Source organism: Siniperca chuatsi, linkage group LG1, assembly GCF_020085105.1.
Source record: "Siniperca chuatsi isolate FFG_IHB_CAS linkage group LG1, ASM2008510v1, whole genome shotgun sequence".
Lineage (NCBI taxonomy): Eukaryota > Metazoa > Chordata > Actinopteri > Centrarchiformes > Sinipercidae > Siniperca > Siniperca chuatsi.
Genome location: NC_058042.1, coordinates 3,965,466 through 3,981,840, shown reverse-complemented (window position 1 = coordinate 3,981,840; position 16,375 = coordinate 3,965,466). Strand labels below are relative to the sequence as shown.

Here is a 16,375-nt window from a genome sequence, read left to right as displayed (position 1 = left end):
GTGGTGAGATTGTTTCATCAGTTTCTGTTGATTGACTAATTGATGAATCGACTAATCATTTCAGCACTAAGGCACTTGAAATGTTTAAGAAGTAACTGTATTGAACCTATTTAACTGTGTTATGCCCCCCCCTATATATCTTATATTACCTCAAGACACACACACATACACACACACACACCACACATATCCATCACAGTTTGTGCTGGACCTCCATGCTTGCCTCTTGTTTACTACATAATCACCATTTTGAACTTGTTATGTTATGTCCCTCAATTTTATTTTTGTCCCCTTTGTTTTTGTCGTTTACTTACTTTGTATAACCTCTTTTGGCTGTTTATGTGTCCCTCTACTTGTCTTCACTTGTTCTGTAATCACTTTATTAAAAAAAGAAGTCATTTATTTAAGATAAACACAAAAACCTTCTAATGCCAGTGTGCTCTGTTAAGAATAGATTACGTGTGTGTTCCTGTTTGTGTTGTTGTGTATTTGTGGATAAGACTACGTGTGTGTTTCTGCACGTGTCTTTGCATTTGTGAAAACACATGCACACAAACACACGCACACACACACACACACACACATGTGCAGAGAAGCAGCAGAGATGAGGGAAATTCTTATCATTGCTGCAAAAACTGTCAACGGACTGTTTCTCTACACTGCAATTACAGAACAGAGAACAGTGTGCATTATTTAAGGACAAATGTAAGCCGTGTAGGCAGACAGAAGCAGAAAGGTCCCGAACCCACAACCCTTAATTACCTCACAGTGACGCACAAGAGCGCCTCTGAAGGATGCTGGAGTGACAGAGTGAACTTGTCCAAGTGTATGTTATTTACCAATCCAGTGAACTCAGAGCTGCGTCTTTGTCCTGAGGGTTCAAAAGGAAAGGGCGGAGTAAGGTACTTTTCCTCATGAATACTTTATTATTCAGCGCAATGGCATTATTATTTCTCCTCTTTGATATTCTGTCCTTTAATATTCTTTTCTTCAGTTCATAAAAGTTGAAATATTAATCCCAGTGAGGGAAGATCAAAGCTGCTTCATCATCCCTTTAACACGCTTGAAATGTTCTGCAACATGACAGACAGTTTAAAATGGACTTCTGCAGCCCACGCTTGAAACATCTTGTGTCTTCAGTGTACCGGGCAGCCTTTAAGGGGCTTATGATTTAATGGTTGGAACTGACAGGTTTTTGCATTAATCATCTCCTCCACCCACACAGGTTTGAAACAGATGCTCCCCCCCCCCCACATGTTAATGATGCAGATTGTGTCAAATAAACCAGGAGCTTTTAAATAGGGCTTATAAAAAGAAAAAGAATGTATCTGACAGATCAAGTGAAGGGATTCATTGTGACAGGAGGCAATCAGCAGCTGCTTGAGCGCTTAAATTGTGCCGGGGGTGGGGGGTCTGCAAAGCTGGTTAAGAGCAAATAAAGAAAGAGTGAGGGGAAAAAAGAGGTGAGAAAATTTGTTAGGGCATGTTATGGAATCTAAAATTAAGATTTCATTTTGGGATGACCTGGACTGCTTGGACTAGGACGTTAGAAGCCGGATGTGTTCTTTCAGTCAATTGGTCTAATTGGGCGGGTGATGTTACTGTCCAAGGTCATTGATACAGAAACTCCAGAAGCTGCTTCTCGCAGGCTGTCTGTCAGTCAGTAAATCAGTCAGATAATTATGACCATGGTGTGAACAGAGGAGCTGCCTCCTGCTACGTTAAAAACACCTTGTCACACCTGGACGCACTGACTCTTGGAGGCATCTCTGGGATGCTAGTCTCCCAGACCATCATGTGATGCCTGTAATCAATACAGAAACCTGCTTATATCTGACTGCAAGGATGTTATTTTACACTGAACTGATCTTCTACTGCTATGCCGTTTGTTAAATCCTGGTTCTAACTGTGGGACATTTAATTAGATGATAAAGTAAAGCCATAATGACTTCAGCAATCATACATTTATTAACAACTTATTAACCATTTATTAATGATTACCAACATGTATAACTGCATTGTTACCAAATAGAAAGGATAAACACCAGCCAAAGGGCTTCTCAAAGGTATTCTTATCAATGGCTCATAACTGATCTATAAAGCATTAGTTAATGATTTATGAATCTTTAATAAAGCCATTAGTTTATAAACCCTTTATAAAGGGTGCCTTAAAGTGATACAGGTAAACTTTATTGATCCAACACAGGAAAAATCAACTTCTACCAAACAGCCAAACTGCAACAAAGTGAAGTCACTAACCTACAGGTATGAGACTGACACATACAGCATATACACTATGCCCTTGACACACTGGCATGCAACCTAAAATTATCTGCAGTGGCAGTGATAGTGATTTAGTTACTCAGTTACTTTGTCATGAAGTGTTTGTTACAGAATATCCATGCACCATGCATGATATGTCCAATTACTATAAAGATGTCCTCTGGGAAAGATTCTCTGAAGGAAAATTCACTTCATTTACTGTGGCCAGAACTACACGTTGTTCAAGTTGAGAGGGAGAAAGATCCCATGACAGCGTCCACACAGACGACAGTTACATAGATGACTCACTCAGTCATGAAATTAGATGTGACAGCCACCGGTGGAGTCAAACTCAGAAAGCCGGTTCGTCTTTTAAAAACATTACTTTATATCACATTTGCTTGACACCAGTAAAGTAATGATGCTCATTAATCATGGTCTTATTTCACACTGATGACTTGTGAGACTCGAGATACAGCAATTAGTGATGAGTCACCGCTGGAATTAACACCCGACCCTGATGGTTCTTCACTGCAAGAGCCGGCTGCTACGCCATCTGATGACCAATCAAAAACCAGCACTGAGAAGACATAGTGTTGTGTGTGTGTGTATGTGTGTGTGAAAGAGAGAGATACAGAATAGCTCTGACGTGATCCTCTTATGTCACCTCATCTTCCTCCTTTCCTTCCTTCCCTCCTCCTCAAGTCTCCATTTGAGGTGTTTTACGGAAAGGAGATGCTCTTTGCTAACAAGACAGCTCAGCGGCAGTCGTATTGGTGTGTGTAATTAAGGCTGGGCTCTGCAGATAGATGCCTCACTGAATGGAGATTCCCCCTCTGTCAGTCTGCCCTTTCTTTTCTTTTCCCTCCTTCACTCTCTGCCCTTCGCTTGACATAAAACTCCCAATTTACGCAAAACAAGATCTCAAACTGCTTTTAGGGGAACAAAAACAGAGGTAGACCGGGGAGTAATTATGCCTCTGGGATGTACTGCTGCAACGTAACAGAGGAAGAGATATTATATAATAAGAATTTTAGAAGAAAATAATTACTAAAGCTGGACCGTAATCCTTGAAAAGCCCCTCCAGTCATTCTATCACCTCTACCTGAACAAATTAATGTTCTGGTGGAAAAATCTCATTGCACCACCTACACTTATTTTAATGTTGTTTTCTTCATTTGAAACATGGCACGATTGCACATGGGTTCAGAAAATACCACCGTTCTTCTTGTGGACTTTTGGACGTGCAGAGAAAAGCACAGAGGACAAGTCAAAAGGAAGCAGGCTATTTTTAGCTCCTGAAAACTTGACATTTTGGAGATATGATACCATGATACAGGGTTTTTATCTGATACCAGAGAAATGGGTGGGATGTCATCAGGGACCGGGCCGCAAAAAACAACAACATTTTAAAAGATAGAAGAAGAGGAAATGAGAGTGCAGCACTCACACACACATGTAAACACACACCTTGATTAGATGCCTCTTGAACTGATAGCTATTGGAGATATTGGAAACAGAGAACTCATTAGAATTGGTGTCAATTCATTTACCAAGTGTAATACATTTACAGGCCACTGACACACAGGGCCACCATTTAAAGTCATCATATATTTTGGAAGAATGCTGTTCAGCATTTTTTAAATTTAATTGTCTCCCATCTGTATCTGACATAACAGAACAGATTATTCTTATTGTGATGTATTTTGATACTATGCAGTGGGACTTTAAGACTAGAAAGCACTGAGAGAGCAAATAACTCCTCTAAGGCTGCAAAGTCCTCGAAACCTGTAATTTCAATAACAGAAAAATGTTTAGAAATGTTTGATCTGCATCTGGATCCAGCTCTGCAAATATACATAGTGATAGAATTTTAAGGGATATTCATGTGTCAAGTTAATTTAATTTGTGTAGCCCAAAATCACAAATTTGCCGCAAAGGCCTTTGCGTCATCTAGTGAACAAGTTAACTTCATTTCTTCGATGGATGTACGCAACATTGTTGTTGTGACGGCACCTCTCAGTTCAGTGTTGTGTCCCTCGACACGTCCGTTATTGCTGTTTTTCGTTCCTGCTGTTTGCTGTCAACAGTAAATTCTCAGCATCGCCAGAGCAACAGGTGGGCTGTACCTGCTGTCAGGAGATAACTGAATGTGGGCAAAACCCAACAAATATCTATTCAACTATCAGCGGTTATGAAATTGATATTTGTATTAGCTACTTTCTGTCAACCACGTAGCTGGAAGTTTTATCTCTTGTGGACATTTGGCCTTCATTATTTCAACCTTTTCTCATGCTCACCAACCAAATACAAATGGCCAGATTGCAGTTTCACATGTGGATTATCTTTTCGGTGTGTTTCCCAAAGTCAGCGGATCGGCAGGCTGGCTTCAACTGGTAAATATAGAACCTGGAAAGTCTGTTTATTGATTTATTGATATGCTGCTCCATCCTCATAGAAGCATTAGAGTTTGACGCTGATACTTGGTGTCTCCAGGTTGTTTCTCTCATTGAATCAAATATGTATTAATTATAGTATCGCATATAGACAGTGGTTAGCACTTTAGCTTCACAGAAAGAAGGTCCTGGGTTTGAGTCCACTGGCCTGGGCCTTTCTTCTGGTTTCTCTGGTTCCTCCCGCAGTCCAAAGACATGCAGGTTAGGTTACATGGAGACGCTGCAGAATTGTACTTTAAGATATCTCCAGCTTGGGCCAGCACAAAAAGTTTTTCCTCCAGTTAAATGGAAACTCTAAAATTGCCTCTAGGTGTAAATGTGAATATCATCATTTTCAGTTTCAGTTTTTTGTTAGAAAAATTGTAAACTCTGCACATGTGTAAAAGAGGGCTCTTGTTCCTCTTCGTGTCTTTCTGAATGTTAATAAGATTTGACTGAATCATTTTTCCTCAGGATATGGAGAAGCAGTCGTGCTCAATGTCCTATATTTTGACAACGGTGTCCAATTATGTCTCATAAAGATCTGAGTGTCTGGGGAAGTATCTCAGCTGATTTCAAGTTGGAATGGATCAACTGATTAATAACGTCTCGCACAGTGAACTGTTGGAGGGACAAAGCTGCAAACTCTCGGCCCTTTATGGAACATGTTTAGGCTCCATTGCCTCGGGGGCAACCACTCCAAACAGTTTTGCTAAAAACAGAAGAAAAAACATCATGGTGTGATCAGTGGGGGGAAAAGAGAGCTGTCAAAATCCCAAATCTATTTCTCCGGTTTCTGTTTTTTTAAAGCTGCACTAATCAATAGTTTAATAGTAACAATGGAAAAAAACGACTGTGTATTATGTGAAAGGGGCCGCTCATGGTGATGAACCCACAGAAAATGATCGCCCGATTCTGCAGTTCCCCTCAGCTCTACGGAGCATTTTAGCATCTTTCAACTCGATAGGAACACGACTTCAAATGAATGCTAATGTTGCTCTGTGTCTGCTGGACGTGTAAATAGGGAATTGTCTGCTAACACATTTGCCTTGATAACTTTATAAGGTGATAACATGTCAGCGTTACACCTTGCGCTGCCCCCAAGTGAGCAAAAAATCAGTGATCGCAGGTTTAAAACCTATTTCATGGACTTGCTCTGATGGGTTGTTTCACCAGTTTGTAATTCTGAGGTTTCTGTGATTTTTACAAGAACACCAAGGCATACATTTCAATTATTCAAGTGTTGAGTCAGCCGACTCTAAATATAATTTGTTCTGCTCGACATTGTTATTCATGCTTGAAAGTACACAATAATAGGGCAGATTGAGCCTAATCCCCTAATGTCCTCAACATTACACACCAGAGGAACAAATCAGACCAGGGAAGTGTGTCCTGCACGACTCTGAGCCTTTGGCAGATGACTGTAGGGATACGGTACAGAAACTAATGAACTCGTGGCTGTGAATGAAATCGCCTGGTCGTTGTGAATGAAATGTTAAATTGGCGTCTCAGTCATTAAAAGTGGGGAGAGAGAGACATGAGTCATGCTGCCTCGAGCGCAATCAAAGCTTCCTGCTCCTCCATCTCCGTCTCTGCTGATGGACCCGAAGCAGGCGGCTCTGAAACAAGCGATCAATGCAGTGCAGCGGGATAACTCAAGCACAGCATTGAGAATACAATACGAACAAACAGCTGTCATTTCTAGGTCCATACTGTGTGTAAACATCCATCCTTTGCATTGTTACAGTGGACTCAGTGGCTGCATACGTAACTCTCAGTATCATAAACGATATCATATTGTGGCTGCAGAAGATGTTTGGTGAGTTAAACACAGTGTGGAAGTGCATCTTGTGCAGCTGATCACATTTTTATTTCACAGTAAAATGTTGGATTTTGCTTCCATTTACTGCATATCCGACATCATTTATCCCTGATATGAAGTTCAAAGTCATTATTCATTTCATTTACAGGTTCATTATGACGCTATTAGTTTTATTGCACAGACACAGACAATCAGATTAGCATCAGTATATACAAATTTAAGTGAAACAACACTGTATAATAAGCTATTTTTAGCTTCTTTTTTTTCAAAAATGTGTAGAAATGTGACCCTGCTTGTGTTTGTTATTAATGAGATGACCTGCTACACAAATGACTTCAGTGCTTTAACAAATCATCATTTCTCTTTCAATAATGGCTTGATTAGAGCTGGTAATCAAACATCACTCTGTCCTTTGGGCATTCAGTCCCTGCAGATAAAAGGTGAATTCTGAAAATAAAAACTACTTTCAAAGTGAAAACTCTGGCTTTCATTTGGGTGGGAGGTGATTTTACTGAAGAAAGAATAACAAGGGCGTTTAACGCTGGCGCTGTTTGGTTTTCTTGATCATTTACGGCAGAAAGGACTGACTGAGTCACCAAGTTTAGATGCAGGAGAGGCTGCAAATGCCTTTCTGAGCCAGTAATGGAAAAAGTAATGTATTTCAAGTTACTGCTGATCTACATGGAATACGAAATAAAGCAATGTTCTCAGACTTGCTGGGTGACCGAAGCACATCATTGCTGTTATTTAAAGTTAAACTGATTCCTAGAGCCTGTAATCCAACAAAGATTTGCAATCAAGTGTTTGTGACTAAAAATTATATATCTTATAATGACAGTTACAGATGCAACATCAAAATGTAATCAGCTAATTGTCTTAATGCTTATCAAACTTCACAGAAATGACCTCATCAGTTTTAAATCCTCCATTCTCCATCCAAGTAACGAGTAATCCACTACTTTATCAGTAACGACCCCTTGCAGCGCTGCTGCTGTTGTTGTTGTTGACTTTTTGAGGCATATTTTGCCCAGCAACTTTTACGGGATGACTCACCCAAGGCAGCTGTTACGCATGACAAAAAGAAAAAATCAAAGGATAAGGTGGAGCGAGCAGATGGCAGGAGTCAGATAAAAAGGTGTTTGGCGCGGGGGAGCGACTATTTGAGACGGAGAAAGGGCCACATCATGCCGCGCACCGGGACCGTACAGAGCTCCAGGCTGCTCAGCGGGGCGCTGCTCTGCGCACTGCTGCTGCTCTCCAGCGTCGCTGGAGCCGAAGTGTTGGACACCGAGTCCGAAGAGGAGCTGAGCCCCAGAGCCCTGCGGGATTTCTACCCAAAAGGTCCGAACCTAACCAGTGAGAAGCAGCTGGTAAGCTTTATATTTGCACTTCTACTTACTGCACTGCATGCATGCAAAAAGACGATGCCACTTTAAATATTTTCGCAGCAACCAAAAACAAAAAAAAGTTTTATTATTTTATCAAATCAAATTGTTGTTTTGTTTTTTGTTTTTAATCTTTTGCATGCTACTTTGAAATTCAGTTATGCTGTGTTGAATAAAGTCTAAAATGTGGCTGTGGAACTCCAGTCTGTGACCACCTTAAAATAAACCAAACTCAATTCAGAAATGCACACATTTAAGATTTTCCCTTGTTATGTAACCTCCGTCCTGTGCAGATAATTATATATTTGACACTTTATTCCATCGATTTGTGTCATTTTACTCATAATATGTAACTGTAATGTATAACTACATTACATATTATTATATTGCATGCATAAACATTGCCAAAGTATTTTGCATTTTCGTAGCTACTCATATGTTCTATTTGTATGTCCGTTGCTAAAATAACCAACATTCATTAAGCTCTTTTGTGCTGTTTGTATGTTACCTGACAGCTTGGAGCTCTCCAGGAAGTGCTTGAAAAGCTGCAGGCTAAACGACTGCCTTTATGGGAAAAGAAATTTGGCCAAGTCCCAACGGTATTGTACCTACTTTAACATATTGTATTGACTGATATTGTATTGATGCGTGTCGCAGCAGGGGAGAAATGGATCAAACCTGTGGTGTCGTTGCTTCTCCCTCAGTGTGATGTCGGGGAGCAGTGCGCCGTGAGGAAAGGCGCTCGGATCGGCAAGATGTGCGACTGTCCCCGGGGAGCTTTCTGCAACTTTTTCCTGCTAAAGTGCTTATGAGCCTCGCCGGGTCTGATTGTAGCATTGAGATGGGAAGAAGAAAAAAAAAACTGTCACTCGATTCCTTTGTAATTACTGTCATATTTTTTATGATACAGCTGAGGAGCAGGTGCGGTGACTGCCTAACCCTTGCGAAAAAGAACTATAGTAGTTCTATGATAAGTATATATTTTAAAAGTATATTATATCACAGAAAAACTATAAGTCTCTGTAAGGATATCATGGTGATGGACGGGAGATAAGAATACCATAAAGTTCCTGTAAATATTCAGAACCACTTTATGTCTGTAGAAACCCCACAGGATCATTGTTGTGATGTAATAGGAGCTAAGAAATAACCCACAGTGCACAATAAACTCACCTGAGGACGACATCCACGCTGTAAAGTCTTAACAGCAATATTATGGGAATATTATAGTGATTCTTCGTCTGGGCAAATCCAAAACCTGTCTTTTGAACTTGAACTATTTTGTTTTAGAAGACTGTTTGTGTATGACTCATGATAATAATAATAATACCAATAAAGTGTGGATCATCTTGTTTTGTAAAGCAGTGGAGTGGCCGCTTATTCTTTTGGTCCATCGTGTAAACACACTTTTTTTTTTTTTGATGATGTTCAGGAGCTCTCTCAATATTTGAACAATGACGTGGGTGTGACCGCGACCTGTGACGTCACACCTCCCGGGGGCTTAAATATGAAACCTAATTCCGCCGCAGAGGAAGCAGTTATGAACCAGAGAGTGACTGTCACATCTCAGTCACACCGAGCCTCCCATTCAGTGTCAGGCTGTCGGTGACGTCAGGTGCACGAAAGAGGCTTAACCTGCTGTGACCCAAAAATACAAAAACAATCTGCGTTTGATTCATGGCACCTAAACAGGTAAGCTCATATTTAATGCTGTGATCTAAACACATCCAGATGTGTCTGACAGTTTCAACTTCAACAAAGTCACTCTTCACTCAAAAACGTGTTTGCTTGTTGTGACTTCACTTGGATGGGCCCTGGTGGCCTAGGGTTTAAGGCGCAATGCTGACCATGAAACACAAAGTCCCTGGTTCATGTCTGGACGGGAACCTTTTGATGCATGTCGTTCCCATCTCTTTCTCTCCCCTCACATCCTGTCATATCTCTGCTGTCGGCTGTCAATCGAATAAAGAAACGAAATGCCCAAATAGTAATAGAAAAAAATATTTTTGTGTGTGTGAAAAGCATATCAGACACCAGTACGTGTTAGTAGAGTCATTTAAAATATCTTAAGACATGTCTGTTAGTGTTAGTTTGAACTTAAATATAGCAGTTATCACAGTGCACCATCTGATCATGAGTTCAGATAACAAAGGGTGGCACATACTGGATGTTAGATGAATCACAGGAGTGTTTCTGCTAAAAATGAAATCCATAACAAAAACATGGTTCAGCCTTTCTTATAACGGACCAAAATTGCAAGACACAAACATGAATTATTGTCCGTCTGAAATGGTGAGTTCTTTATATCCGTGGTGGAAAGGTACTGTACTTGTACTTCACTTAAGTATTTCCACTTTCTGCTACTTTTTACTCCAATACATTTATCTGACAGCCAAAGTTACTCAGCAGATTAAGACGTAACATATGATCAGTTTATAAAATATGATTGTTGTAGATTAAACTACCCAGAAGTGAATAAAGTAGTTAAATTAAGCTCCATCCTGAAAGCAACAATAAAATGCTGCTTTCACATTAATGCATCAATAATAATAATCCAATAATATCACATAATAATATAACATTCTGAAAGGGGCAGTTCTTACATACATACTTTTTAAGTATTTTCTGTACTTTTACTAAAGTAAAATTTTGAATGCAGGACTTTTACTTGTGATGGAGTGTTTTTACATTGTGGTTCTGAATACTTCTTCCATCACTTCTGTGCACCCGCTCTCTGTCCTCACATCACATTTAGCTGTTTACTTCTCGTCACAGAGGATTATCATTTGTGGCACACGGACAACTGACACTTTAAACCCTTCGCGAGTGAAACGGAAAAGGACTCTGAACATTTGCTGATTGAAATTACTGCCTTAAGTTCCCTCTAATAATATTTTTCTTGACTCCTCACTGATGTTTTATTTGAGTTGAAATTTCAAGCCCTCTGTGGTTTTTGCAGCCTGGGCAGCATCATCATATTCCGCATTACTGCGCTGATCTCGCATCCACCCTCCCTCTCTGCTACCTGTCACTAGTCATCAATAATGCAGAAGAGACAAGTACAAAATGTTGACTTAGCCCATCTTTGCTTGGCTGTGTGTGTGTGTACACTTGGGATGTGTGTGTGTGTTACCATTTGGGAAGTCAACATGGACCTAAAGGCAGACTTTAGCTTGTGCTGTCAATCAAACTGACCACGCACTTTTTCCTGTTTGCCCTGTTATTTCCTGGAAAAGCTGTTATCATCATGAATATTTCACTGACATGAAGGACAGAAACTCTACTTCACAGAGATTTCTGTCTCTAGTATTAAGATCACTCATCGTAAATGATTTTCTACAGAACCTGTCATCATCTCAAGTAATCGTGTGAAATTGTAAAACCTCTTGAAACTTGGAACAGAGAGATAATTGTGTGGTTTGACATATAAAATGTAGTTTCATCTGTTTAAATAAAAGTGATTTTTGCCCTGCGAGGATGGCAGTGCCTGCTGGTAGGTTTATTCACCAGTCCAACACATCTCTCACCAAATACTGGACATTCTTGGCCCCTAGAGGATAATGTAAGTCCTAATTATTTTGGTATCCCTCTACACAAGAAATATGTAAATCTCATAAATAGACTGATGTGAATTTTACTGAGCACATTCATACTCCACAGAAGATGAAGCCCTCACATTTTAGACACTCTCAGGCCTTTTCCGACAACGTGGAACCGGCTCTGTTCTGGTTCGCACACCTAATTTTGAACCATTCGGAGCATTACGACCAAATATAACTTGGTTCGGAACCAGAAAAGTTGGTTCCCAGCTGGAACCAAAAAATAGCAAAAAAAAAGCAGGTTTTCCTTGCCAAAATATGACATGCCCACCAAAGATTACAGATCGTTGTGCATTGTGCAACGCCCTCTGTTGACACATCCTTGATTACAATGGTTCTGCTCAAAAGTGGTGGAAACGCGGGCTGGTTCACTAGATAGCATCACGGTTCCAAGGATCTTGAACGGAACCGGTTCAAGAACCAGAGCTAATTTGGTGGAGAAACGCTAGCAGTGACCTTTCTTGTAGAGTTGCCAACAGGAACATTTTCAGCTTCCCCAGAGGATGAACTGCATTGGTTTTAGATCCTTTGGCCTGTCCTCTAGTAGTGCCATTGCACCAAAGGTCTCACTTGCACAGAGGATATTAAACAGCCTGGTAGCTTTGATGACATTTGGCACGTTCATACTCCACAGAGGAAGATCCCTTTTGAATTCCTAACAACTATTGGATGGATCGCCATGACATTTTGTACAGAGATTCATGGTCCTCAGAGGATGAAACTTACTGACTTTGGAGATCCACTGACATTTCCTGTAGCACCACCAGCAGGTCAAAATCTGAATTTGTCCCACACTTTGGTTTATGACCAAATACCTGCAAAACTAAGAGCAATACCACCAGCCTTAGCTGTACTTAGCTGTTTCTGTGCTCAACTTAGCTGTGTTTGGTGCTTATTAGCAAATGTTAGCATGCTTTCATGCTAAACTAAGATGAGGATCGTGGTAAACTTTATACCTGCAAAATATCAGCATGTTATTGTAAGTGACATTCAGCTCAAAGTACAGCCTCACAGATCCGTATGCCTATAGACTCTCAGTCTTATTAACCTACGGAGCCCCCAAAAGTCCCCCCCCCCCAAAAAAAGTTTTTTGTTTTGTTTTGTTTTTGGTGTGTGTGCGTGAACAAAATATTATGCTGCATGCAATAAGATGTTTATCTTATTTGAACTAGATCCATACGTTGTGAGATCGTTTGGTATAAATGAACATGCTTCTCTATTATTCAGTTTGCCCGCATAAGAAATAGGGGAAAATCAATTAATAAAGTTTTATCAACTTAAGTGACCTGAGAGTTATTCGCAGCTATTTTATAGAAGCAAAACAAGTCCTAGGTAGCTGTCTGAAACATTTTAAACAACATGCTCCCATTAGATTAGAGAAATATCAGCTTTCTTTGAGGGCTCTGTATTTAGCACATCAAGTGGCAAGACTTGTGTTGTTTGTTCCACTTTAATGTTGTGGATTGTAATGACCGCATTGCTTGATTCTTTGAATGTATTTGTAAAATCCTCAACTCTTCTTGTGGTTTGTCATGTGTCATGTGATCTGCAAAGAGAGATGAACAAATGCTTTATTAACCTTTTTCGTGTTGATATGTAAAAACGTAACTCCAAACTTGGTCATTTTTGCATGTAAGTAAGGGATTGGATGCACATCCAGAAACATTCACGGTGGTTGGGCTGACAACGAGACTGTTTATCTTCCTGAACAGCAATACTTTCTTCCAGACAGCAAGGAGTCATTATTGATTCCTCTGGGAATTACCTCCAATTCCGATAGAGATTGCATGTGTGGATAAGGGCTTTTTTTTTCACACAATGAGACAGTTAAAACCTGAGAGCAATCGCCCATTGGGAGAAATGTTTGTTTGTGTGTGATAATTTGACAGACAAGTAAAGGATGACAGATAGAGATGGTGACGAAAACAGTGAGAAACTGAAAGACAGAAAGAGGTAGAGGATGATTGAGAGTGTGATGGATGGAGATACAGAGCTGGTGACAAATGATACAGTCTGAAACAGAGATTGCTCTCGGAGAATGACGTTGTTGGGTGTAAACCGCTCAATACATTAACACCAGACAATGCTTGAAGCAGTGAAGTTGATTTATAACATGTGAACACTAATATGTGAACACGTGCACGCAGAGCTCTACCTGATTTTACTTTGCTCTTGGTGTGTGTCATTACATACAGTACAAACATGTAATGTGATGGTTATGGCTGTTATTACCACTGCTCATTAAAGAGGCAGATAAATAAATACATGTTTAAAAAGAAGAGAGTCCGGGCGTCTTGGTGGCCTAGTGGTTAAGATGCACACAGTATAAGAGCAATGTCTGTGGTTTAATTCCAGTCAGAGACATTTGTTGAATGCCATAACTCTCTCTCTCCCTGTTACTGCTACTACTTCTCTCATTGTTTCTCTCGTGAAAATATAATATTAAATCAAAGAGAAGAGAGTCCAGTCTCCTGTGTGGATCCTCCTGTGGAAAACATTCCTTGTAGCACAAGAGTGTGTCAACCAATACTACAAAGACCCACAAAGCCTTCCAAAAAGTACCATCGAGCACCGCAAAGCATTATATAAGCATTTACTACAATACGAGCTATCACAAAGAACAGTAGGGTACTACAGAGTACCATTAACCCAAATCACAACAAACTACCACAAGAAAACGCAAGGTCTAGGTTGAGGTACTATGAAAAACCACAATGTACCACAAAATGAACTGCAAAGTACCAAAAACCATAAAGTACCATAAAGCTTGCCAAAATGTACCACAATAAGCACAAACTACCAAAAACTACCACAAGTGTTCCACAAAGTATGAATGCCCCAAAGGTCCATTGAGCTTACCAAAAACAAATCACATGGTACTACCAACTGACCACAAAGTACATCAAGCACGACAAAACATATCAGCGTTTACTACAAAGTACAAAGAAGTCCAACAAAGTACCATAAACAACCACAACAAGCACGACAAAGTATCACTAGAAAACACAAGGTCCAAGATTAAGTACTTCAAAGAACCACAATGTACCACAAAAGTATACTACAAAGTACCAAAATACCACAAAGTTCCATTAGGTTTACTAAAACACATCACATGCTACCGCAAGATACCATAATGCACCATAAAATGCCACCAAAAGTACCAGCAAGTAAGAAACTACTACAACATATAATAAGTAACCATACGCTATCACAAAGAACAGTAGAAGCAACAAAGTACCATAAACTACCAGACTGTGTACTACAGCCCCTAAAACAGTACTAACTACTACAAGAAAACACAAGGCTCAATGTACCACAAAGTGTTCTGCAAAGTAACAAAATAACATAGCAGTACCATAAAATTTACTAAAACGTATTACAACGAGCACAAACTAGCAAAAAGTACCACAAGATGTTTTTATTTGTAGTTTTTTTTGTGTGAAAGTACAATAGTTACAGTAGCTTGCAGTACTTTCAAGTTTCAGTTCAGAATCAGAAATACTTTATTGATCCCGGAGGGGAAACTCCTTCGTTACAGCAGCTCGCTGTCACGTCAGTGCACACAGGAATAGAAGTACTGAACAAATCAAAATATAATACGCTATAATACAAATCAAAATATAATACGCTATAATACAGGTAAGATAAATTAAGTACAAAGTGGATATAAAGTATAAAAGTTAAAATAAGTGTAAGTACCAAAGTGGATTTAGAGGTTGATAAGTATGTATGATATAATACAATGTAATAATATAAGTAATAAGTAATAGTGCATGAACTGTCAAGTTAAGTGTAGCTTATTAAGATGATTATGAGACGGAGGATATTGCACAGCAGTAATAGAAATATGAATAAATATCAATAAATTAAACTGAAAATATTGATATTTATTAAAATATATTGCACTGCAGTATTAACACAGAATATTACACAATTATTTCAAGTATTGCAGTGATGTTAATGATCCAATGTCCAGTTTAATGACTTAGGGTCATACAGACTGACACTTAGAGGGAGGAGTTAACGAGTTTGATGACTTCCTGTGGCGCTCTGTGGTGCATTGTGGGGGGATGAGTCTTCCGCTGAAGGTGCTCCTTTGTTTGACCAGCACGTCATGGAGTGGGTGGGAGACGCTGTCCAAGATGGCGATTGTTGTAGTACTTTTGTGCTTTTTTATGCTTCTTTGTTAGAGCTTGTGGTACTTTAAAGTTCTTATTGCTTCACTGTGGTGATTAGTAGGAGCCCACCTGGGTGGTCCGGCTCTGTCAGGCATCCTGATGGAAAGTTAAAGTTACAGTAATCACTGAGGACGCTGCGATGACCCTTCAGATGCGCATACAGCGTTTACATCCAGTGTTCCAACTGATGAATTAACAAAGTGAGATTTAACAGTGGTAATATTAAGCTTCCTGCTTTGCTTTAAATAAAGAGTAACTGATTATATGATATATAATATGATTATAATATCAGATATACTAAATGTTGCAGGGGACTGCTTCATGTAAGTCAATACTGTGTTGAATATTGTGAAAAAGCAAAGGTCAAACTAAATCACTTTACACATTTTTTTTTCTTTTCTTAAAGGTTAAACACAGGCAAAGTCTATCTCTCTCTCTCTCTCTCACACACACACACACACACACACACACACAAACAGGCAGTCCACCCTTAAAGTTCAACATCACATACAAGCACTGCTGCCCTCTAGTGGTGAGACCTGAGACCAACTTTAAAAAACAGTAAAGTATATTTTCATATTGTAGAAAATACACAAATGCCAAAGGGGTGAAATGCAGATTGTCAACCTTTAGTCGGAGCACGCTTTGTACAATTCCCAAATTTTAGGTTTATACGTGACGTTGAAATAAGCAC

General features: G+C 39.6%; 1 protein-coding gene across 1 annotated transcript; it reads left to right on the top strand.

Annotated features, from left to right (window-relative positions):
- Positions 1–7,645: 7,645 nt before the first annotated feature.
- LOC122880197 (cocaine- and amphetamine-regulated transcript protein) lies at positions 7,646–9,268 on the top strand. The gene is made up of 3 exons (XM_044205051.1): positions 7,646–7,889; positions 8,420–8,503; positions 8,609–9,268. Exons 1-3 carry the CDS (start codon positions 7,704–7,706, stop codon positions 8,714–8,716), a joined length of 378 nt encoding a protein of 125 aa, XP_044060986.1. The 5' UTR covers positions 7,646–7,703; the 3' UTR covers positions 8,717–9,268.
- The last annotated feature ends 7,107 nt before the right edge of the window (positions 9,269–16,375 follow it).

Excerpts from the sequence above, each read along its gene's own strand:
- LOC122880197 (XM_044205051.1), top strand. The coding sequence starts at position 7,704 with ATGCCGCGCACCGGGACCGTACAGAGCTCCAGGCTGCTCAGCGGGGCG. Across the intron at positions 7,890-8,419 it reads TAACCAGTGAGAAGCAGCTG|CTTGGAGCTCTCCAGGAAGT; the intron begins GTAAGCTTTATA and ends GTTACCTGACAG. Across the intron at positions 8,504-8,608 it reads AATTTGGCCAAGTCCCAACG|TGTGATGTCGGGGAGCAGTG; the intron begins GTATTGTACCTA and ends CTTCTCCCTCAG.